The sequence below is a fragment of the Podarcis raffonei genome, chromosome 15 (assembly GCF_027172205.1).
Source record: "Podarcis raffonei isolate rPodRaf1 chromosome 15, rPodRaf1.pri, whole genome shotgun sequence".
NCBI lineage: Eukaryota > Metazoa > Chordata > Lepidosauria > Squamata > Lacertidae > Podarcis > Podarcis raffonei.
Window position 1 is genome coordinate 40,686,625 of NC_070616.1, and position 22,999 is coordinate 40,709,623.

General features: G+C 44.2%; 1 protein-coding gene across 1 annotated transcript in view; it reads left to right on the plus strand.

Annotated features, from left to right (window-relative positions):
• Window positions 1–20,742, plus strand: part of ADRA1A (adrenoceptor alpha 1A) — a 47,166-nt gene extending 26,424 nt beyond the window's left edge. The window contains exon 2 of the mRNA XM_053367691.1: window positions 19,368–20,742. Within this exon, the coding sequence (XP_053223666.1) occupies window positions 19,368–19,891 (524 nt within the window). The 3' untranslated portion in view covers window positions 19,892–20,742. The remainder of the gene's footprint in view (window positions 1–19,367) is intronic.
• Window positions 20,743–22,999: the final 2,257 nt, after the last annotated feature.

The window sequence follows — 22,999 nt, forward strand, 5'->3', positions numbered from 1 at the left end:
AGCTTCTGTGTAATGTATTTGCGGAGGAATCAAGGGATGCCACCAAATTGGCACTTTATCGTCAGGAGGCACATGGAAATGTTACAGCTGTCAGCTCAGAGCAGTAAACACACCCACACACCCCTTAGCTGCAGAATAAAATGAAAAAACACCACCAAAATCTTCCACTTTTATGGAAAGAGGGCAACTCCCAGGAAATGAAGTAAATTAGGAAGCAGATGTACCAAAAGAAAAGGTGGGGGCTGCTTTAGTTTTTAATAAGGGCCTGTTGAAGCATGTTGAAGACTCTTAATGAGCCTTTTAACTCTGTTGTTGGGATCCAAAGCACAACTTTGCTGAAGTGGCCACATCTACTTTACGGAGCACAGTCCTCTGTTTGAAGGAGTCCTCAGCTGGAAAAGCTGTTTGAGAACTTAAAGAGAACTAATGGAAAGTGCCCAGCCTTGCTTCAGAATGCTAAGAAAAAACCCCAAAACAGTGCAGTTTTGAAAGGTTCAGTCTGCCGCCTTGAGTGAAAATGGGATCCAGTTGTATTGAAATGTAGACAACTATCATCAAACAAAATTTGGTTATGCTTTCAATGAAATAGTTAAATATGCTATGATCCACTGGGCTAAATATATAGTACATATCATAGAATTAGAATCATGGGGAAAGTTGTAGAAATCCAGGTTGAAATTCACAGTATGTTATACCTTGAGGGAGAATTTTATAAAAATGATATATAGATGGTTCCTAACACCTAGTAAATTAACCCAAATGTATAAATCAACATCAAATCTTTGTTGGAAATGTAAAATAGTAGAAGGCTCGTAGCTAAGGACTTTTGGGAGATGAAAAGGAAATTTCACTTTCCCAAAAGGACCAGAAGCTTTTTTAGTAGGGATAACTGGAGGAGATATTCCAAAAAACTGATAAACCTATTTCTTTACATAACAACGGAAGCACAAATATCACACACACAAAAATGGCATAATGAGGTGGTACCTACTAAAGAATAATGGCAGCTGATATTGATACAATATGTAGAATTGGCAAGCTTGACATGTAAAACTTGAGATCAGAAAGAGACTGATTTTAAAGAAGATTGGAAAATACAGATTACTTTAAAACCCAGTGTAAAGATGTTAAAACGCAAATAGGATGTGAGTAATAACAGCAGTGAGGGTAAATATTGTTTTTACAGTATTGTGAGAAAAGGTAAAGGTATACTACAGAGCAGGCACGTTCAACAGGTAGATCATTACCTACCGGTAGATCACTGGACATCTGTGGTAGATCACTGGTACTCTACTGTCTCCCTCCAAAGAAGCTCAACAAATTTGGCTCCCCTAAAAAAAGCTCATCATTTTTGCCCGGCACCCCTAAAAATGTGGCTTTCCCCCACCCTAAAAAAAGTTCTACAACTTTGACCTAAACCCCTAAAAAATGGGCCTTCCTCTTCCCTAAAAAAAGCTCCAAAAAGCCCCCCCCCCAGCCCAAAAAAGGGGGTAGATCAGTGCCAGTTTTTAACTCTGTGAGTAGATTGCAGTCTTTTGGGAGTTGGCCACCCCTGGTATAGAGTAGCTACAATATGCAGCATAAATTGAAATTTTGAGGGAACCATGGAGGGAGGGAGGCGAAGTTGTAGGTGGAATGATTGATTGCTAAATTTGAAAGATTGAATTGTTTAATTGTTGAAAAATTATAAATAAAATTGTTTTTTTAATTGGTTATGGTATCTCACTGAGGCGTAGCTAGCAGGTGGAGTGGGGTGCATTGGGCGCTACACTGTGGGGGCGGCCCACCGCCTCCCCCTCAGCTGTAGGGTGGCTGAGGGGGAGGCAGCGGGTGGGCTCCAAAGAGGCTCTGTGCAGCACCCCTGCCCAGGTTCGCCCCTCCCTGTGGGTGGCTTGAGCCGTCCCCATGGGCAGTTTCCCCACCCCCAGGCGCCCAAGCGGCTAGCTACGCTGCTGGTATCACAAGAGCTGTCAAAATGCATAGTGTCCAGACTTTTTTCAAAGAGGGCCAGATTTAATGAAGTGAAGGGCCGTGAGGGCCGACCAAAGTTGTTGAGGTTTTCTTAGGATTTTACCCCAGGAAATAAATTGCCGCAGGGGCCGGATTAAACCAATCAGCGGGCCGAATTAGGCCCCGGAAGTGGACTTTGGACATGCCTGGCATAGAGAATAAGCACAGAGACAAACAGCTTTCCTAAGTCTATATCAGAGATGAATAATCAGAAAGGAGAGCAGCCATTAGCAGTTAGCAACTGGCAGCAGATGAGCAGGCACACAACTCGCCTGGCCACGGTTTTTACCACTATGGGGAGAGAGATTATATTTCAATTTAAATTATAACAATTATTTCTAAATTTGGCACCTACTGTATACACATAAATTAGCTTATGCAAATCAGTCTCCTATTCTGTCTTCTTTATTAATAACTAGTAGACAGTACCCAGCACTTTCCAGGAATTCTAAGAAACAAGAAAAATACTAAGATTTATATATTTACAATTTAATTTTGTCTAGCTTCTTAAAGACAAAATGTATTTTCATTATATATTCATATAATGACCCCCAAAATGTATTTTCATTAGAGCTGTGCACAGTCCCTACCATCTGACCTGGGAAATATCAGCCCATCCTGCCCTGTCTGGTCCTGAATAAGTTCATGGGGCAGGACTAATGTGTAATTAAGGTTTTAAAACCCAGATAAAACCTAGAGACATTAGAGAACAAGACTGGGGTGCTCCCCCACCCCAAGAATTGCCCCTTCTGATCAATGTAATTAAGGCCCAGAACAGGCATCCCCAAACTTGTCCCTCCAGCTGTTTCAGGACTACAATTCCCATCATCCCTGACCACAGGTCCTGTTAGGTAGGGATGATGGGAGTTGTAGTCCCAAAACAGCTGGAGGGCCGAGTTTGGGGATGCCTGGCCTAGAATCTCACACCAGCTTAACATAAAGAGGACAGACAGAGAAAGGTTTCCAGATGCGTCTCCACCCCCATCGTTCAGCCCGGACACAGAGATCCAGCGCCGAGGGCCTTCTGGCGGTTCCCTCATTGAGAGAAGTGAGGTTACAGGGAACCAGACAGAGGGCCTATTCGGTAGTGGCGCCCACCATGTGGAACGCCCTCCCTTCAGATGTGAAGGAAATAAGCAGCTATCCTATCTTTAAAAGACATCTGAAGGCAGCCCTGTTCAGGGAAGTTTTTAATATTTAACGCTGTATTGTTTTTAATATTTGATTGGGAGCTGCCCAGAGTGGCTGGGGAAACTCAGCCAGATGGGCGGGGTATAAATAATAAATTATTATTATATTATATATGCTTTATTTTTCATGTTACAAGCATAGGGTGCTTCAGTACACATCATATACAATATAATCACATTGGCTGAATATTGAACCCTGTTCAGTGTGTGTGTGTGTGTGTGTGCCAGTGTGTGTGTGTGTGTGTGTGTGTGTGTGAGAGAGAGAGAGAGAGAGAGAGAGAGAGAGAGAGAGAGAGAGAGACTAGAATGAAGATGGTGACAGTAGGCATTTCCTCCCAGACACAGGTTTGAATTTTTGCACAGGGCTGCAATCTAGCCTTCCTTTTTTCCAAAGTGAAGACAATTCATCTGGAGCACTGATGAGTCCCAGAAAATTGAACCTCCTTTTGCTGCAATTCCGGTTCTCATCTCTCCAAAGCATTTGGTTCAGCAGAGCTGCATCACCTTCGAGCATCTATTTATAAAGTTCACTTTCTTCTCCTTCTTTTCCAGACTTTGCATCTGTCTGGCATTGTGTGGTACGCTGCGAAGCATTCATGTGTGTTTAAGTAGTAGCAAACCCCCTTAGCAGTGAAACCAGTAATTAACTTGGCGGCAAACATATGGATGTGGAAGAATCCTCGCACAGAGAATAATTTAATGTTGTCCCTTGTCACTCCTTGGGAATTAATTGCTAAGAGTAGCTTCTGCTGATGCGCTTGAAGTCCATGGGTAGAAATGACCCGTGATTAAGAAACAAACTGCACAGGCATAATTGGGCTGGGGGTAAGTGAGGATATTGTCCATCAAAATAGGAAATATCTCTGTCCTTGACATCAGTTAGAACTGAGCCATCATAGTCATCAAGTAAGAGAGATAAGTTAAATGTGAGCAGATTTATATGGTAAAGAGCAATCCTTCAAATATTATGGTTCCAGGCCATTTAAAGGCTCTGAAGGTTGAAACCCTTTTAACTGGGTCTAGAGTGAAAGTGGCAGCCAATAAAGCTGAGGTAATATCACTGTTGTGTGTCCCCCATGGCAGCTTCCAGTTAGATTTTCAAGACATTTGAATGGAAGACATTTCTTTGAGAGGTTTAATTCTCCTCCTGGCCTGGGAGGAGTCATCCTGTCAAATGAACGTCCTCCAATCTACTCTGAAAACAGATATTCATGGTAAGAACCAATTTCTGTATTTCTTGTCATTATAGTTTGTACCAGCAGGGCTGGCCCCACCATTAGGCAGAGAGACTTGGCTGCTTCAAGGAAAGTGGACAGAGCTCTGTGAGCCATGCCTCAGATGTGGTGTTACCAGTGTTGAAGGAAGCATCAACAGCTGGTTTGGTAGCCTTTGTCGCATGGAATGGGGGAGGCATCGTGTTGCCCTTGCCTCAGTAGCGATGGACAAATCTATCAATTTCAGTTTCTCATTTTTCTTATCTTGGTTCTCCACATTTCCACTTCAGTTTACTTTTTTTTTAAGCCCTCATGAAACTTCATCAGTATTAGATGCTAACTGTTGAGGGACGACTTCAAGGGGCCCCTTGCTCTCCCTTCTGATGGCTCTTGATTTTTACTTGTACTCAGACAGTATTCAAAGAGAGGACTCTGTTGTGCAAAATAGGACATGTGGCTACATTATACTTATTGAGACAGTAAACCCGTTTCTGGGCTGTCCCACTTCAGACTGCAGGTAGACTCGCATAGGATGTAATGTCCCTTACTACAAAAATACAAATAAAAGATTCTGCACACAGAAAATCAGTGTTGTGGCCTTCCCTGAGGATTCTCATCAGGATGGCGAATGGGAGCAACTGGCCCTGGATCAGAGCCCTTCCCCTCAAGCCTCTGGGCCTTCCCATTGAGCCTCTCCCTCTTCCTTGGCTCAGGGGTAGAAGCTGGGCCCAGCCAATGCCAAGGAGACCCCTGCTAGGCTATGAAGGAGGGAGAGTTCCTCAGCATGGACTGAGCTTCCAGGGAAGGCGCAAAGCCATGCATTTTCTCCAAGGCAACAGAGGTGCCCATCTTCAGGTCAGGAGCTCTTGGTGAGTCAGGCATTTCCCAGCCTCTGTTTAAAACCATGTGAGACAAACGGGGCTGATTGTTGAAACAACTTCCTGCTCCTGTGCAGCTTCAGATCAAAGCTCCTGGTCCTGGAATTCTGCCTCCTGCCTTTAGAGTCCCCTGGAGCTCTTCTCCTGAGGTGGTTTGATCATTGTCATTGCTGGTGCCTCATGGCACCTGAATTACTTCCTGCTCTTCTCATTCCAATTATACACTCTCAGCCCACTAGAATAAATCTTGGCTTTTTTGCTTACAAGAAAGTACACCTGTGGCTGTTCTTGGGTGGGAGCCTGGAGTACTAGCACATCATGGAAAATATTTAGTTGGAACTGATGGCTAGTTTCCTGGGTGGATGAATTTTTATTTTAATGGACAACTTTAGCCCCACTTACAGTCTGAAATAGTAGAGGCTAAACATAGGTTTACTTCTTCAGTGTGTGGTCAGTCAGGGATGGCTCATTAACATATACAAGTCAGTGAGTAATAAGTATCCTTGTGAGGATTATAAGAACGTAAGAAGAGCCTTCTGGATCTAGTCCATCATCCTGTTCCCACAGTTGCCAACTAGATGCCTCTGGGAAACCCACAAACAAGCACAAGAGCACTCTCCCCTCCGGAATACCAGTTGCTGGGAGCCATAGAAGCATCACTGCCTCCAACTGTGGAGGCAGGACATAGCCACCATGGCCAGTAAGACCTCAAGTCATGGCATTTTCCAGAAACATTTCCCAGAATCAGGATTCAGTTACAATCGAGATAATTCAAATTTATCAGTCAGATTTTAGCTAATGGTGGCATTTGCACTGAGCAAAGGCTCTTTCGCCAATGGAATGAGGAGGGATGCATTTTTGTTGATTTCCCCTACTCCTGCAGGCCCTTCACACAACCTCCTCCTCTGCTGTTCCAAAGGTGACCCCAACTCTTTCAAGCAGATTTTGGGGGAGGGTGAACTGCAGGGGAGATGGGGACTCAGCAAAAATGCTATTTGTTCTGTTGATGATAGCCTGTGCAGGATCAGATAGCCTTTTAGCAGCTCAAGGGTCATCACTGAATCCTTGGGCGACACTTTTGTTTCACTGGAGGCTGTTGCATTTAGGCGAATGGGGCACTGCCCCACCAACTTGACTTCAGCCAGTCTCCAGGCCACCTGCCCTGCTTTCTTACTTACAAAGTCCAGGAGTAGCACCAGCCAGTCAGCTTCCTCCACCTTAGTCTTAGTGTTGCCCCTTGTACAGCTTAGCAGGGAGAAGGATGGGGCAAAGTTAGAATTAGCTGGATGCCTGTAATTGGCTCGGTTGGCCTGCCTGCCCCCGACCCCACCTTCCCCAATGGGCATCAGTTACCACTTCTTTTGCTACCTTGCTGCTCTTAGCCTTTGAGATGGGCAAGTTAAAATGAAAGGAAGGGAAGAGAAGAAATGTACTACCATCCTCACTGCTCCATACGTGTTACCATTTAGTATATTTGTTTTATCATGTGATAAACTCACCAAATCATAAAAGAGAAAGTTGGACACATTAAAAAATGAAGAAGTTAAAGAAAATGTGTGGTGGCACAATTTGTGTGTTCTTAATTTGTGTGTGTTTTCATTGAGCGCATGCTTCTTCAAAACAGGACATTTCAACACTGAGGATAGGCCAATAAGTTTGTATCTTGCTCACTTCCCCTGCACCCAAAAAGAATGGGAGATCTGTCATCACTATTTTTAACAGACTTTGGCAGCATATCAGGATTCCACTTAAAGTTTGCCAGAAGTCACAGCAAAGTTGAATGACTGGGTGGTGGGTTTTTTCTCCTTCACCAACAGCTATGAGACTCTTAATAGATTGTTCCTTGCAAAACATCTGAGCAAAACTAAACTTGAAACAAAGGAGAAGTAGTGAAGTTAACACTGAGGTGCAGTCTTTTTAATCTCCCTACAATTCCAACTTCCTGTCTTCTCCCCCCCCCACCCTACTTTTTCTCATGAAAATTCAAACCCACATTGGTAATGACATTAGAGACACACGCCTGCAAAACAGATGTTTTGTTTTGTTTTATTTATTTACAATTTTGGGCAATTGACATATTCTCAAGGCTTAGAAACCTCATGAAGCTTACTCAGAGCTGTACATAAGCCTGCTGCATCCTGATATATGATCTCAGCTTGACTGACACTTCTGTCCTTTAAATTGACATTTGGGCTAATTTAAACCATGAGCTAGAGTCTTCTTGACCAGAGTTTGCTTCCATTGTACCCCACAGCTACAAGGGTGATCAGTTTCACCACAAACAGAGATTCATGCCAAAAACTGACCTAACACCTTGCATGCAGGAGACTCCCAATTTTCACAGTTAACCTGCAATTCATGAATAGTGACTAGAATGATGATGGCAGGAGGGGGATGAAGAGACAACGCTTGCATGATTATTCCTGCTGACCCTTACAATAGGGAGTTTATTCTACAAAAAGGTGGTTGATTTGAGACCCTCCAGATGTTGTGGAACTCCAGCTGCCATCAGCCTCAGCCAGCATGACCAATAGCCAGGGATAATGGAAACTACATCCAACAGTATCAGCAGGGCTAGATTGGTCATCAGATTCAGCTGCCAACACCTGTAGTGCTGACAGCCTTCTGAACAAAATAAGTGGGCAGTAATGGCATACTTAAAACATTATGTATAATTTACTGTACTTTACTACTGCAGGGTGTTTAACACTAACTTGTAAAAGGAGTTTGTTTGTTTTAATAAAGTGCTGTCACAGTCTTACTGTGCAAATATTATGCAAGTGTGGGTATCAGATAGAGTTGCCATATTTGGAAGAGCAAATCTTCCCCCCCTCTTTGACTTCTACTTTTAACTACAGATTGGACTTTTAACCCAACAAATGGCAACCCTAGTGTATGTGTCTGAATTTGTGTGTATCTATGCACTCATATAAGAGAGGAGGAGAAGGGGAGGGGTGGGGTGTAGAGGAAAGAGTAGAATGAGAGGATAGATGAAGATTAAAATGAAAAGAAAAGGAAGGGAAATGGTGTAGGGGAGAGGGAAGGGGAAGATTAAATTATTGAATGAGGGTAAAGAGTGCAAGTGTGAGAGTAGGAGTAAGGGTTTGGAGGTAAAAGTCAGAGTTCAAGACTGAGAATCAAGTTAAAAATGGCAGGTTAAGTTAAAAAATCAAAATGTAAACATCCCCCCTCTTTCTTTGAGGATAAAAATGCAAAATCAAAATGGAGATTCAAATGAAGGTTTGAAGGAATAAACCAAAAATTGAAAGTTGAAAGGTTAGTTTTTTGGAGGTAGTTTTTAACAAGCTAGTGTGAGGTTCTCTCTAGTTCTGGGTCCTGGTATCAGCTGAAAGTTAACGCAGCTCTCTCCTGCCTCCTCAAATTGGCAGAGAGGGAAGGGGGGGCGAGTATTTAGCTAAAATGAAATGATAACAAAACAAAAATAAAAGGGGGAGTAGTAATAATCTTTAAAAATTAGAGGGGGGGATCCCTTTTTAAAAAGAGAGAAAGGGAGGCAAGATGGCCGTTGCCATGGCCTTGCAGAGCTGTGAGGGACCACCAACACCAGCTGCATGGTTTGGCTGGTTCCCACGCCACCGACACCATTGCTGCAACTGCCACGGCCACAACAAACAGGGAAGAGCCCAATGCGAGAACCGAAGAGGCTGCTTGGACCACCCCCCTTCCCCAACAATCTCAGCCCCAGATCACACCAGCATGTAACTATAGTGTAACTATGAGCTCTGTGAGGAACTTCTTCCTTTTGTCTTCTACCACTCAACTTCAGCTTTCTACCTGGCTCATCATCTTCTTTGCTGTTGGGGCCATGGGGAAGATCAGGGATTTCTAAAAGCTAGCCAGGAACCCAGGCAGCTGGTGTGGGGACTTCCAGCCTTGGGATAGGAATGTCCTGGCCCAACGTTTCTTCAGAGTTATTAGTGGTGCAGAAATCTGCTAGAGGACCCCACCTGCTTTGTTCCTCGTTTGATTTTGAGATCTGGGCAGGGATCAAAACCACTCAAGAAATTGTGAGTGGGATTGGGTTGTGTGTCCCCTATCAACTCTCAGCACCCTTAACTGCAGCTCCCAGTACTCTTTGGAGAAAGCCATGACTGTTTAAAGTAGTGTCATAGCGCTTTAATTGTATGGTGTGGCCTAATTTAGGTTCATTAATTTCTTTCTTTTTTTTATAAATGAATTTTATTAGTATTTTCCACACAACAACAACAACACGAAAGATATCAAAAGATAACAATACACAACACACAAAAATCAACATTCAAAAACTAAAAAAGACAACAAAAACACTTCACAAGGTTATTCCAGACTCAGCCAGATTTCTGCCCTTGAACCTTGACTTTTGAGGTATTCATTTAGGCACTCCCAAAAAGTGAAGTAAAAAAAGAATGGGAGTGCCTAGGTCCATTAATTTCAGTGAGCTTACTCTAAGCAGGATTTAGCTGAATGCAACCCATAGTGTGCTCTGGAACACTGGACTCATGGAGATGTAAAACTCCCAATCTTTTAACCTTGTTGGCACAACTCAGTTGAGCAGATTGTTGAAAGCAGGCAGGAAGGCAAAATTAAGCATGGTGCATAGTGTGTGCAATGATAACAACCCTGGGATATCAAGCCTAAGAGAACACATCTAAATCTTTGGAGCCTCAGCATTCAAATTTTGTGAGCCAACAGATGGACCCTTGTGCAATATGGGAAAATGACATGTGTATATATAATTATATTGAAATAATCAGACTCAAACATCCTCAGTGTTAAACAATAAATTCTCAGCAAGAGGTCAGGGTGGGGGGGTCTGGCTGAGCTTTTTATAGACCAAACAGCTGCCCCCAGGAGCCAATGAGATATTAAAATATTTGGACATGATTCAGATCCATCTCTCTCTTTGTGGCCCACAACATGGAATGAAACCAAGAAATGGCTGTTTACTGTTGAATCTCTGTTGCATAAACAAAGCAGCCAAAATATTGCTTCCCTTAGGATTTCATGTTTAAGTCAGCATAGTGGATAGATCTCAGTGATGACAGCAAAACAATTTTTTCATCCGAATCAGTGGAAATTGCTGCAACCGGGTTATATTTGGAACAACACAAGCACATGATGAAAGGTGTAAATCTTTTGAAAACTTTTTAAAATATGCTGGGGAATGTTGGGTTATAGCCTGGAGTGCTGGATGATGGTTGGGAACTGATGGCTCTCCAGATGGTGTTGTGCTCTGAGCCCCCTCCAGCCCCTGCCAGGGATGTTGAGAGTCATAGTCTAATAACATCTGAGGAGCCACAGGTTCCCCTTCCCTGCTCTAGATGAATATTACTCTTCCAAAATGAAGACTTTGAGGCAAAATAACAACAGTAACCTCATCATAACTGAACTATGTTCCTTCCCGCGTATCAGGAAGTAATAGCTTCTAAATTAAAGCTCCTAAATTTGGGATTGTTGCAGGCTCTAACCATAAAGCACAATGAGGCAACTGCCTCAAGTGGCAGATGCTGGAAAGCAGCTGCAACAACCCTCTGGCTGTCACTCCTAAACCTCCCAGTTATTTCCCTCTGTTGGATGGCAGCCTGTGTATGGTATGTACTCTTGCCTACTCCCTACCCCCAAAAAACCTACCTTAATGTAGTAGGTACTGTTCTGTTACCAGTATTGGAGTAGGATTCAGTGGCCAGTCAGTTTCTATACACGGAATGGCGTGTGTTCCATCTAATCTTTCACCTTTGGTTTGGCTCTGTTTGAGATCAGTCAATAGTGAAGCAATAAGGCACCATTCTCCATTCTGCCCTATAGTCACTACTTGCAGCGCTGTTTCTGTTCCACTGCAGTTCATCTTCTGCCAAAAACTACAATATTTTTTCCACTGTTCACTATGGCAAAATTATATAACTTTTGTAAATTAATTTACGTAACTAATTTATGTACTGTAAATTACATTCAGGGCCACCGAGAAAGAGTTCAGGCCCCAGGGTGGGGAATAATTCCGGGGGGCCCAACAAGGGTAGAACAGCTAGAAATCTTTACATAGGATATAAAATACATTTGTGCTGTCATTTGTATGTTGATAATAAATATGATAATATTCATCCCTGTAGAGAATATTAAGATCCTAATGACTAATATAAATAATATAAGCACCCACATGATTATTGCTGAACTAGCCATACATTTTAAACATTAAATTTGCATGTGTAACTTAACACAATATATTTCACACAACAACTTTGTTGTGTTTGCAGGGTGTTCAGTTATGAAAACATACAAATGTGATCATGTGTAATTAAGATGAGACTGCATTGTACTGGCTAGGCGCAGAAGCAAATGTACATGTAGATTCAGAAATACTTGGAAATGCTGAATTCATGGCATGCCATATTTCAGAACTGTGCATGCATTGAACATGAAACATATATTTCATTAAGAATTATATAAAACATATGCAAGATAGCCAGGGGCCCTTCTAGACCACTGGGCCATTTTAATTTGTACTGGCTGTCCCCACACACCCTTGTTGACATTGATTAAATTGTCATTACATTATTCTACCCCATTCACTTCAATGCAATGGAGGAGCAATGCAAAAGAGTGCCACACATCATTTGTGGACTGCACACAACAGTAATGATGAATACCTATTGTATTCACTAGACTGAGTTCTCTTCCAGAGATGGGACAAATAAGTGAACACTGGCAATTTCAGCTGCCATTTCCATTTTCCTCTCCAACATTCCTATCAGTCGGTGATCCCCACTGTCAAGCACAGCTCTTTGAAGAGGAGCATCACTTTCCAGTCGGCCTCTGACCACTAAGGCAGGATTTCTGATACGTTACTGGAAACCCACCACTAAGGAAGATGGGAACTTCTCCAAGTCTCAGGCTGGATTCCTCTGACTCATTGAAATCTGATTAGGACCCATATCAAATTAGTCTTGCTCATGTTCTAGAATTTCCCAGTCGGACTTGCAGTTCAAATATTACTCACAGTTAGGCCACAGGGCTGACCTTAACTTCACAGGAGTTGGTCAACTCTGCATAAGAGAACAGCCTTTTCATTCCCTTTTGGATTCACAAAGCACCCAGATGTCAAGGCCAGATTGTACCATGAAAAGAATTAAGTGACAAATGTTTTCCAGAAATCTGCTACTCCAGGCTGCAGATTAGTGCATAGGTGTAAGCATGCTCAAATGCTCTCTCATGTTGTGGGGTTCCCTGTCCATATACAAATAGCACATCATAAAAAAAACACTTTTGCCTGACATGCTAGCTGTCAATGTACAAGCAGCTGTTTGCTGCTTTTATGAAGGGACATCCAAATCTCATGTGCAGCCTGAAATGGTACAGTCCAGGGAAAGCTTTACCACTTTGTTCTGCCAGCTTTGGCAGAATACCAAAGAGAACATATGATTTCATGCATAGAATTCGGCTAAGGTATTTCAAGGTCTGATAGATTTGGGCCCCATCTTTTGGGAATGTTTTGGGAAGGAGGGGAGTTATAATTTCAAAAGTATTCTCTTGTTACTGTAACAATAGCTTCGATTCTTATTTCACAGAATCATAGAATTGTAGATTTGGAAGGGGCCCCATGAGGGTCATCTAGTTCAACTCCCTGCAATATTTTTGCCCAACATGGAGCTCAACCTCACAATCCTGAGATTAAGAGTCTCACACTCTACCAACTGAGCTATCCTATTTCTCCTAATGTACACCACAATTTTGCCTAAGTGAAGCTAACATGTAGTCACATCTGATGCGTTAAGTAGCATTGTGTTATCATTCTCATCCAGGTGTCAGTCGCTAAGTTTGCCCATAGTGACGTCATCATGTAGCCAAATGTGATTGGTTATGCAATTTCTCTAACTGGGCATCTAACAAAGCCCATATGTTGCTCCCAGAGTGGACGGAGCCTGTAACTGGTATATAAACATTGGCATACAGTATTTTAAACCCATTTTCACTGGACAGCTGGACCACTTGGAACTCTGGGGAGAGAGATACTATTTCCTCTGCCCTCACATTTAGACTTGTCAAGACACTCAGAGTCAATCAACCCCTTCTTCTTCCCTTGCTATTAACTCTAATAGCTGGCTGGGAGTAGATAGCATATCCTTGCATTGTCATCTCTTCCACCCGAGTCTCCTGCAGGCAAATTACATGAAACTGCTTAAGATATTCTACAAAGCCACTATCCATCACTTTGTATGAGTCATAAAGCCTTTGCTTTTCTTATTGTCCCATCTTGCCAAATTCCCTGTGGGGATATTACAATCTTTCTGGTGTCTGCTAAGTCAATACTGGGAGCTCTCTGGCGCTCTCCCCATAGTGCCAGCATCACTACGCCTGTCCATGTCACCAGCTTTATATCTTGAGAATACCAAGTTTTAGCTGTGAATCTATTATGGCACCAGGCAAGTGTCAGTTCCCCTTCCCTAGATGAAAACATCCTGGGCTCTGTGGGTTTCTTAGGTTGTGTCTGAGTGCTATTTGAGAAGGTGACAAACGCTGGGATCTCAGCTGTCCATTGCCCCCTCCCTGTGCTGCTTTGACCTCCATTTCTGGGCCTGGGTCTCGGGCCCCAACTTCCATTCGATATTGGGGGCCTTCTGTTCCTCTGTCTGTTGCCAAGGTCTGTTTGATGCCCTTTCAGCTCAGAAGGAAGATCTATGTTTGCCAACAAATATATTAGGGACCAGAATCTTGAGACTCAAAATCACGAAAAATCAACTCAGTGCTGCCTCACTGCTTGTATACAGTAAAGGTAAAGGGACGCCTGACCATTAGGTCTAGTCATGGCCGACTCTGGGGTTGCGGCGCTCATCTCACTTTATTGGCCGAGGGAGCCGGCGTACAGCTTCCAGGTCATGTGGCCAGCAGGACTAAGCCGCTTCTGGCAAACCAGAGCAGCGCACGGAAACGCCCTTTACCTTCCCGCCGGAGTGGTACCTATTTATCTACTTGCACTTTGACGTGCTTTCGAACTGCTAAGTTGGCAGGAGCAGGGTCCGAGCAATGGGAGCTCACACCATCGCGGGGATTTGAACCGCCAACCTTCTGATCGGCAAGTCCTAGGCTCTCTGGTTTAACCCACAGTGCCACCCACATCTCCTTGTATACAGTACATCCACCCAATCACAACACAGGTCATTATATAATTTCAGATGTGTCCCCAGAATATCTTGAATGTCCTGAATTATTTCAGTCTCAGACCTCAGTGCTCCTCTATAGAGTTTTGAGCTGACCAATTGTGTATGATGACTTTTGGCCTCAAATTCTGGGCAGCATCATGGTGTTCTGGGTGAGCCCCCTTGAGATTTGAGTACTTGGGAGCAGTTTCTATATCAACCTGTGAACATTGAGTTGGGACCCCTCCCCCTCTGTCACTGGCAGCATCCCTCCATGATGGAAGGAGGGGCTGGCTGGCTGCCAGGGGAAGTGCGCTGCCAAGTTTGGCACATCATGGCACTGGGATGTGCCAACTGAGCTCCCCTGTCTTAGCCTCACCTCCAATTCATTGCTAGGCTCCAATAATTCATCTACTAACAACAGCCTAGGATCAGAGGGGGTCAAATGCAAGGTATTAAATGAGTCCAAGATATTAAATGTGTTATCCAGGGCCAGAGATGCAGATTTGGACCTCAGGCTCAAGACATCAAGACGTGCATGTGGCCCAGCACCATAGAGGCGACCGGGTGCTTTATGAGAGAGGTTGGGGGTGGGGAGTAGGGCTGGATAAAACTGCCCATCACTTCTGATGTGTGATGCTATTCGCAGAAAACGAGCAAGCTCTCAAGGGTGCAAACAGAAGGCGCTTCCTTCTTCACTTCACTTAGCCAGTGTGGTGTAGTGGTTAAGAGCGGTAGTCTCGTAATCTTGGGAACCGGGTTCGCGTCTCCACTCCTCCACATGCAGCTGCTGGGTGACCTTGGGCCAGTCACACTTCTCTGAAGTCTCTCAGCCCCACTCACCTCACAGAGTGTTTGTTGTGGGGGAGGAAGGGAAAGGAGAATGTTAGCCGCTTTGAGACTCCTTAAAGGGAGTGAAAGGCGGGGTATCAAATCCAAACTACTACTATTCTTCTTCTTCTTCTTCTTCTTCTTCTTCTTCTTCTTCTTCTTCTTCTTCTTCTTCTTCACTGCTCAGACTGGAGTCTATTCTCATTTGTGCTTTTGGGGAGCCAGGAATGAGGAGCAGGGAAAAAGGAGGTTCTGGCAATGTTAGTGTAAGCTCCCTCCATCCCGTTGCTCCCACAGCCTCTGCCTCACCTGCCTTTCTGGCTGCAAAAGTTGCCAGAGTTTCTCCACCCCAACAAGCAGTTTACAGATGTTTCAGAGCCGGAACATGTAGGTCCCTGTCCTTTCCACCACCCCAGCTGCTGAGGTCTCTGTGCCATCCCAATGCTTACAACATTTATCTTATATTGCCCATTCATGGCCAGGTGGAGGAGGCCAGGAGACAGCATAAGTGCTGCAGTTCTGAAGAGCTGAGTGGGGCAATTTGCATCCCCATATCCTCTTGAGATCTACACCCCAAGAGAAGATGGAAGCTGCCACAACAACCTGCCCAGGGTGCCACAATCGTTTAAATGCAGTCTTGATAGCTATATGTTGGCTATGACTAGTTGGCTATGACTTGCCATATACCCAAACGATATTGTAGCAACATGATATCTTCCTGTTTACAGCTTGCACCCTAATTGGCCAGTATCAGCCAAGCAAATAATCATGGAAGGTGAAAACACTATGTGAGGAATAAAAATTGTAGCAGATTGGAAAACCATGGCAACAAACAACCGTGCATTAGTTGCCTAAAAAATAAAATAGGAAAACATTTGGTACAGCTCAGTTCTGCATCTGTTTTAACCCAAAGGTGTATTCTTTGCTGAAAGATGCAGTGTTCAAAATGCTTTTCAACCTCTGCAAAGGCACACTAAAAAAGAATGGAGTTGTATCCCATGCTAATCCTACTCTGAGTGGCCCAACTGAAATTAATTGACATAGCTGGTTTATGTTCATTAATCTTAATGGGTCTACTCTGAGTAGACGGTGGCACTGTGCATGCATACATTCCCATTCATTTGCTTGCTATATGCTGGTTGAACTCTAAGTTATTAAGGGTGGAAGAAGCTGCTTGCTCATTCTTGCACTGTGAGCACTCTGAACAAACATTTCTCACTGAAGTTATTTTGCTTCTAACTATGACTCGTCTGTGCCTGACTTTAGCTGCAGAAATCGGAAGTCTGTTTTGGCTTTGAGCCACTTTGCTCTTCCCGTTTTAATTACTTTGGTGGGAGAAAAGCTCGCAATTCAATCACAGCTGAAATTACAAACTGCCTTGGAGCGCTAACAGCAGAGTCAGGCAGAGACAATGGCAATGTGGAAAGAGGGGGGCATGGCGCAGTGGGATGCAGCATGCTTTGCGCAGAGATGGTCCTATGTTTGATCCCTGTGATTTCCACCTCAAAGGCTTCCGGGCAGCAGAGCTTGAAAAGATTTCTGCTTCCTATCTTGGGATGGATGACTAGTACAAAGTAAACAAAATATACAAGGTGGACAGATATGCAGCTCAACACAGACGAGCTAGTGGGGAAAGAAACAGATCAAGGGGGCTGGTGGTGGTGGTACCTTCCCCCCTGCTAAGGTGTGGGGTTTTGACGGGTGCCCAGCCATGCCCATCTCTGACGCCAGCCCTGAGCACTTTCTTTTTCAGCCTGAGGGCAGCATTCCCTCATGGGGAACCTTCTGGGAGCCCCATGTCAGTGGTTGGCAGGGCTAGAGCAGTGGCAGGCAGATCAATGGATGTGACTCTCACTTTTCTACAGTGGGCTACGTTCCATGCAAAAAGGCACGGGTTTCGGCACACACCTCCCTCCAGGCAAGCATGAGGCATTATCACAGTTGAAGGATACAACTGGGCCCCCAATAATTATTTTTGTGCCCTCCAAATTTGCCGTTTTTAAGGGGGGGAGTTTGTTTTAATAGACTGCTCCTATGGGTCCTTCTGTAATGCCATTATGCCAAAAGCTGTGTGTGAGACAGCGCCAGCCAACCAAACCTCAGGTGACATTTTCTCTAAAAAAAAAAAAGCTCATACTCATTATTACTATTTGGCCACACCCACTTTTATACTTGCCCCATGCCCAGTTTGACATGCAAACCCTGGCAGGTTGACCAGGAATTAATGTAGCCCTTTGCCTAAAAAGGGTTAGCCCCACCTGCTTTAAACCACCTCTTTCAGATAAAGTCATTTCTGAACTGGAGAGGAGAGGGGGTTGCGGGCTACCCCCTCACACACACGCGGGGGCTGGCCTTTTGCCCCCGCTAGAACAAGGGAATCCCCGGGCGTGCCTGCAACCCTGCCCGCCAATCGGCGGGCTAGGGAGGCGTGGCCTGGCCCATTTTGCCACAGTTATGCATGCTCTGGCACCATCACTTCTGTTTTTTCCAGGTGCATGAGAAAGAAGGAAACTGCCTTATCAGTTTCAGATTATGGGTCCATCTATCTCAGTATTGTGTACACTTACTGAAACCAGCTCTCTAGGATTTCAAACAGGGGACTCTGCCACCCCTGCAGCTGAGCTATTGTGTGTCCTGTTCTTTGGAGCCTTTGATGGGTTGTTTATGATAGTCAATTTGTTTAAATTATCTGATTTTAATAGCTTTTTTATTTGCATTAGTTGTCTTTTTCAGCTGCCAGGTTACTGAATATGTATGTGACTTCCACTGTTTGTTCATTCGTGCATTTATATTTCATTCTAGTTTTAATCATTTTATTGTAAGCTACCTTAAGGCTGTTTTTATTTATTTCTGTGGATAGTTCTATCCCACAAGGCATGAGAGGGAAGGCAAGAAGTAATTGAAGAAATGAGTAGCTAAGTAAATAATGCATGGACCTGCCTTATAAAACTTTGACTGATCCAGAATACATCAGCTAGGTTAAACACTCAGACTCACCAGAAATTTATTTGGGGAAGACAAGAACTGTAACTCAGTGGAAAAGAATTTGCTTTCCATGCAGAAGGTCTCAGGTTCAGTCCCTGGCCTCTGCAGGTAGCCTGGGAATGTCCTCTGTCTGAACCCTTGGGAGCAGGTGCCAATCAGCTGCCTGGTTTGCATGTCACAGTAAGTCAAAACATGTTTTAGTGTGGATGTGCAAGTGTGTGGCCTCCTAGGAAGGAGATCACAGCTGCTTCACTGCTCCTTAGCTATTCTGCTACTGCACCATGCTGAGCTAAGCCATAGCTGGATTTGAACATCATATGAACATTGGCTCATGGTTACCTTTTTCCAGACTTACCCACCAGCTGTAACCAAGATTTGTGGATTTAGTCTCTGTGAAATGTGTGTGCCTGGTACCAGCAATGTCATATCCTCCAACATTTCTCATCCCTCCCATTTCATCTGAGTAATGTTGGAGGCTATGCTGCCCCTTTGCCATATGTGTTTCTGCCCCCCCCCCAGTTCTTAATCCCCCCAGCTGACCTTCATTTTCCCCCATTTGTTTGGTGTCCCTCAGCCACCACACAGAACATTTCCTACCAGAGGAAGGGTGAGTGCCAGCACCACATCAACGGGTTGCAGCACACTCATTACCTGAACAGGTACTTCTGGGAGTGGGACGCCTTCCACCCACCCACTCATCCCTTCGCAATATGGGATTATGGGATGAGTTGGTGGGTACCTGTGTCTGAGTGTGTGTCCGTCTCTCTTCTGCCCGGCAGCTGCCCCTGTGTTTCTGTGTTTGTGTTTCTGCTGCCTCACCCTATGCATTCTCACTCCCCCTCCCCAACTGACCCTCCTTGACCCGCCATTTTTGTTCCCCACCCCACCCTGCAGAGCATCTTAGTGAGAGAGTGATGCATGTGCTTCAGTCTCCCACAGTGAAATAAACAGGACTTAGAAGCTGAGCTTTAGCCATCTTGTTCTCCAGAGACGTAATTGAATAACGTGGTGCTGGTGGGCACAATCAAAAACTTTATCCCCTGCCTTCACTTTTTTTCTTAACTAGTTGATAATCAGGAATTGTGCTTCTATTATTTCCAGTAATGGTTCATATATTTTCAATTCCAGGTTCTTTCTTTCCCGAGAGCAAGCCCTCAGAGACAATTTTTAAAATCGCATTTTGGCTGGGATACCTGAACAGCTGCATCAACCCCATCATCTACCCTTGTTCAAGTCAAGAGTTTAAAAAGGCATTCCAGAATGTTCTAAGGGCCCAGTGCCTCCCACCACGTAGGTACTCAGCCAACAAATATTCCCTTAGCTTCAACCTCAATCATGCTAGCAACCACGTCGCCGAAGCTCCAAAAGACGTTGTCCGCATCCCTGTCGGCTCCGGAGAAACCTTCTATAAGATTTCCAAATCGGACGGTGTCTGCGAGTGGAAACTCTTCTCGGCCATGCAAAGTGTGTCCACCAAGAGCACAGCCTCCAGGGACAAGGCCAGCTGTGTGACAGCCAAAGTCAAGAGCAAAGGTTTCCTGCAGGTGTGCTGCTGTGCAAGAACATCAGGGGAAAACATGGCAAAGGACCAGAAAGTGCCCACCATTAAAATACACACTGTCTCTGTCAGCGATAACGGAGAGGATATTTAAAGGCATCCATCATTCCGGTGGGACCAGAAGAGGTTTACATGCAGTACTTCAATATGGGCAGCCTAAGGAGGGGGCTGCTTTTAATGGGGTAATACAGAAGGGAGAATGCCAGCAAGGGAATTATGCTAACGTAGAACAAAGCACGTGAGCTTCAACTGAATCCAAGTTATTGAGGGAATCTCAGGCAAGGTGATCTGAATCCCACTGAAATCTGTGGGGTTCAGAAATGGGACCACTTGAGGCTGGACTTCTTCAAGCGATTCTGCTATTATTTCCTTGCTATTTTCAAGGCTCTGAGGTTCAGTTAGTTTTATTTACAATTGTTTAGCCATTGCGCTCTTAACTTTGGGGGGGGGGGGTGGAGGAAAGTGTTGTGGCGTGTCCTACAATTGAAATCTATGAATACCTGTTATTGGTTTCAACACAGGAACTTCTTTCTGGCGCTCCGCTTTTATGTCGTGGAGTAACTTCATACACCTAAAGGGGGAATTTGACAAGGCAGAACCATGAGTTAATTGGAGAAATGTGATAGTCTTTTAACTTGACTCCTTTCTTTTTGTTGATTCCAGTCCTGTGAAACTTTGGACCATGTAGCTTAAAAGACACCAAAAGGGTAAGGGGTGGGGGACTTCAATCCCAGGAGCAGAATGCAACCCCCTAGGCCTCTCCAACCAGCCTTTGGGGCTCTTCCTGTGGTACATCCCTTCACCCGGCCTCTAGTTGGCCCTGCTCCATACATCCCTTAATTGTTTTTGCTATGCTGGAATATGTCATTGAACTGTGATAATGCCTTTTGCTTGCCTGGATGGAGAGGTCTGGGGACGGGGGACCTCTGACATTTGTATGGCTGGAATATACTGCACAAAGACAAGGCACAGCCATTGCTCCCTCCACTTTGGGGTGTTAATCAAGTGGACTAATCCATATGATTAGTTCTGGGCATGTAGTTATAATATTCACTCATGGGACATCATCAAAGAGAAGCAGCTCCCACCATTTGAGGTGCAGATGTGAAATGGGTCTTATTCCCTCTCCCTCTCACAGGGACCATTTCCTTATTCCGAAAACATTTGCAAAAATCTCTGTGTATCATTTTGAAGCTTCACCTTCTCTGTGTTCCTCTTTGTTGCCTGCCTTGTAGTACATTCATTTTTGAAGTGCAGCATGTAATGGTGGAAAATATTCTGTAGCAAAAGAATGTACCTTTGTCATAATAATGATGCCAAGAAACTGCCCTCTGAGTTTGTGGGGTAATTCCCAGCCCCTCCATCAACACCAATTGCCTTTCCTTTGTACTTGTTTGACTCCATCCCATCCCACATGGGCCACACCTGTTCCTTCAATAGCCTACCTCTACAGACTTCAGGTCATTCAATTCTTTTTTGCTTCCTTTTGGGATTTCCAACCATTATTGTTGTCATACACACTCACCTAGGGTACACGTGCAATGTGAAATAATTGGAAACTGTGGAGATTCATATTACAAGGTTGCACTGCAACACTGGTCCATTAGGGCAAATGGGGCACTGCCCTCAGCCAGCCCCTACCTGCCTGACCTCTTACATACAACCACCCCAGGGGAGGCCTGTGCTGTTAGGTCCCTCCTCTTTAGTCCCTGCAGAAGTCAGCAGGGAGGAAGATGGAGACAAAACCAGAATTAGTTGGCTCTGCCTTTCATTGTTCTGGCTCCGTGTACCATTGGCCTCCCTGCCTTCCACCCTACCAGTCCAAATGGGCACTAGCCAGCACTGCACTGCAAGGCAGCCTTTTGTAATTATCACTTGCAGAATTGTGGAGCAGCAGGATTTACTAAGGCGCCAATGAAAGAGAGGTTCAGATCCATGTGATGTGGGTTATTCATTATGGGGATACTTGTTGAACCATTGATAAGACTAGGGTTTAAGGCAACCTTTGCTACAAGTCAACATCAAAGATTCAATCTGTTGAAATCGTGTGCTGGAGATTGGAGAACATGGCTATTTGGAGCCATCTCAAGGAAACAGAAGTGAAAGTGAATGAAACAGTGATTCAGTAAGATTCAGAGTTTGTCCACATTTCTGCTTGTCCTGTGCCTAGAAAGCATGAGTCCAAGAGGTCTTCCACTTGTCTCATGTTTCTAGGCATAGGTCTGAGCAGTTTTCTGTTTGTCTCACTGCATTTCCTGCAAAAACCCACTCTTTACTGCTGAATTGAAGCAAACTTCAATCTACAGTAAACTTGATTGACATTCAGGTTTGATGGTGTCACAAAGAAGCCTCTATCCCCCCCATGCATCTTTACAACAGGGTCAATTTAATTTATGTTTTCCTGCAAAAAATTCTGTTCAAAATTGTTTCTAAGATCCTTTCTTGGTCCTGGATTTCATAGAGCACCCCAGGGAAAGGGAATTGAATTTAAACAAGTTCAGGTATGCTGTATAACTGTGCCCATGGAGGTTTATTTCAATTGACTTTGGCTAAATTAAATTGCTTTTTGTGGGATTACCAAAATATAAATCAATCCCCTGCAACAAGGATGAAGCAATTTATCTTTCAACTGTTGACGTCAATGAGAGTATTTTACATTAATATATTAGAAAACAAAAAACAAAACCTCATTAAACCAGATTACCTGAATTTGGATGATCAGAGACCTAAACAAACAGGAATGAATAGCAGTTGCACAATACGTAATTCTGAATAACTTTGAATTTGTCAATTGAGGTCTGTATAAGCAAGAGATTCCTACACTAGGTCCAGCATTGGGAAATGTGCCCCATGCTCATTGGAACTGCGTGTGGAACATTTCTTAAACACTGAGGTTAATGGGGACTCCTTGGCTGCTAGTGGACTCTAAGCTGATGCACATATGCATGATTTATTGCTTGATGACCAAGTGGGTGAAGGGGCCATTTCAGATCAAATGTCACACCAGAACTTCTAAACCATTTAAAATGCATTGGAAAGGATCCAGATTCAAGCACTAGACATGTGTCTACTCACATGTAGAGAGCTTGCATGTAGCAACAGAAATGGGGCCATATTTACAGCCCCACCCCTGGTACTGCATTCCCATCACATGTGTTGATAGTAGCCCTATTAAAATCAGTAGGACAAGTTGCTCATCATG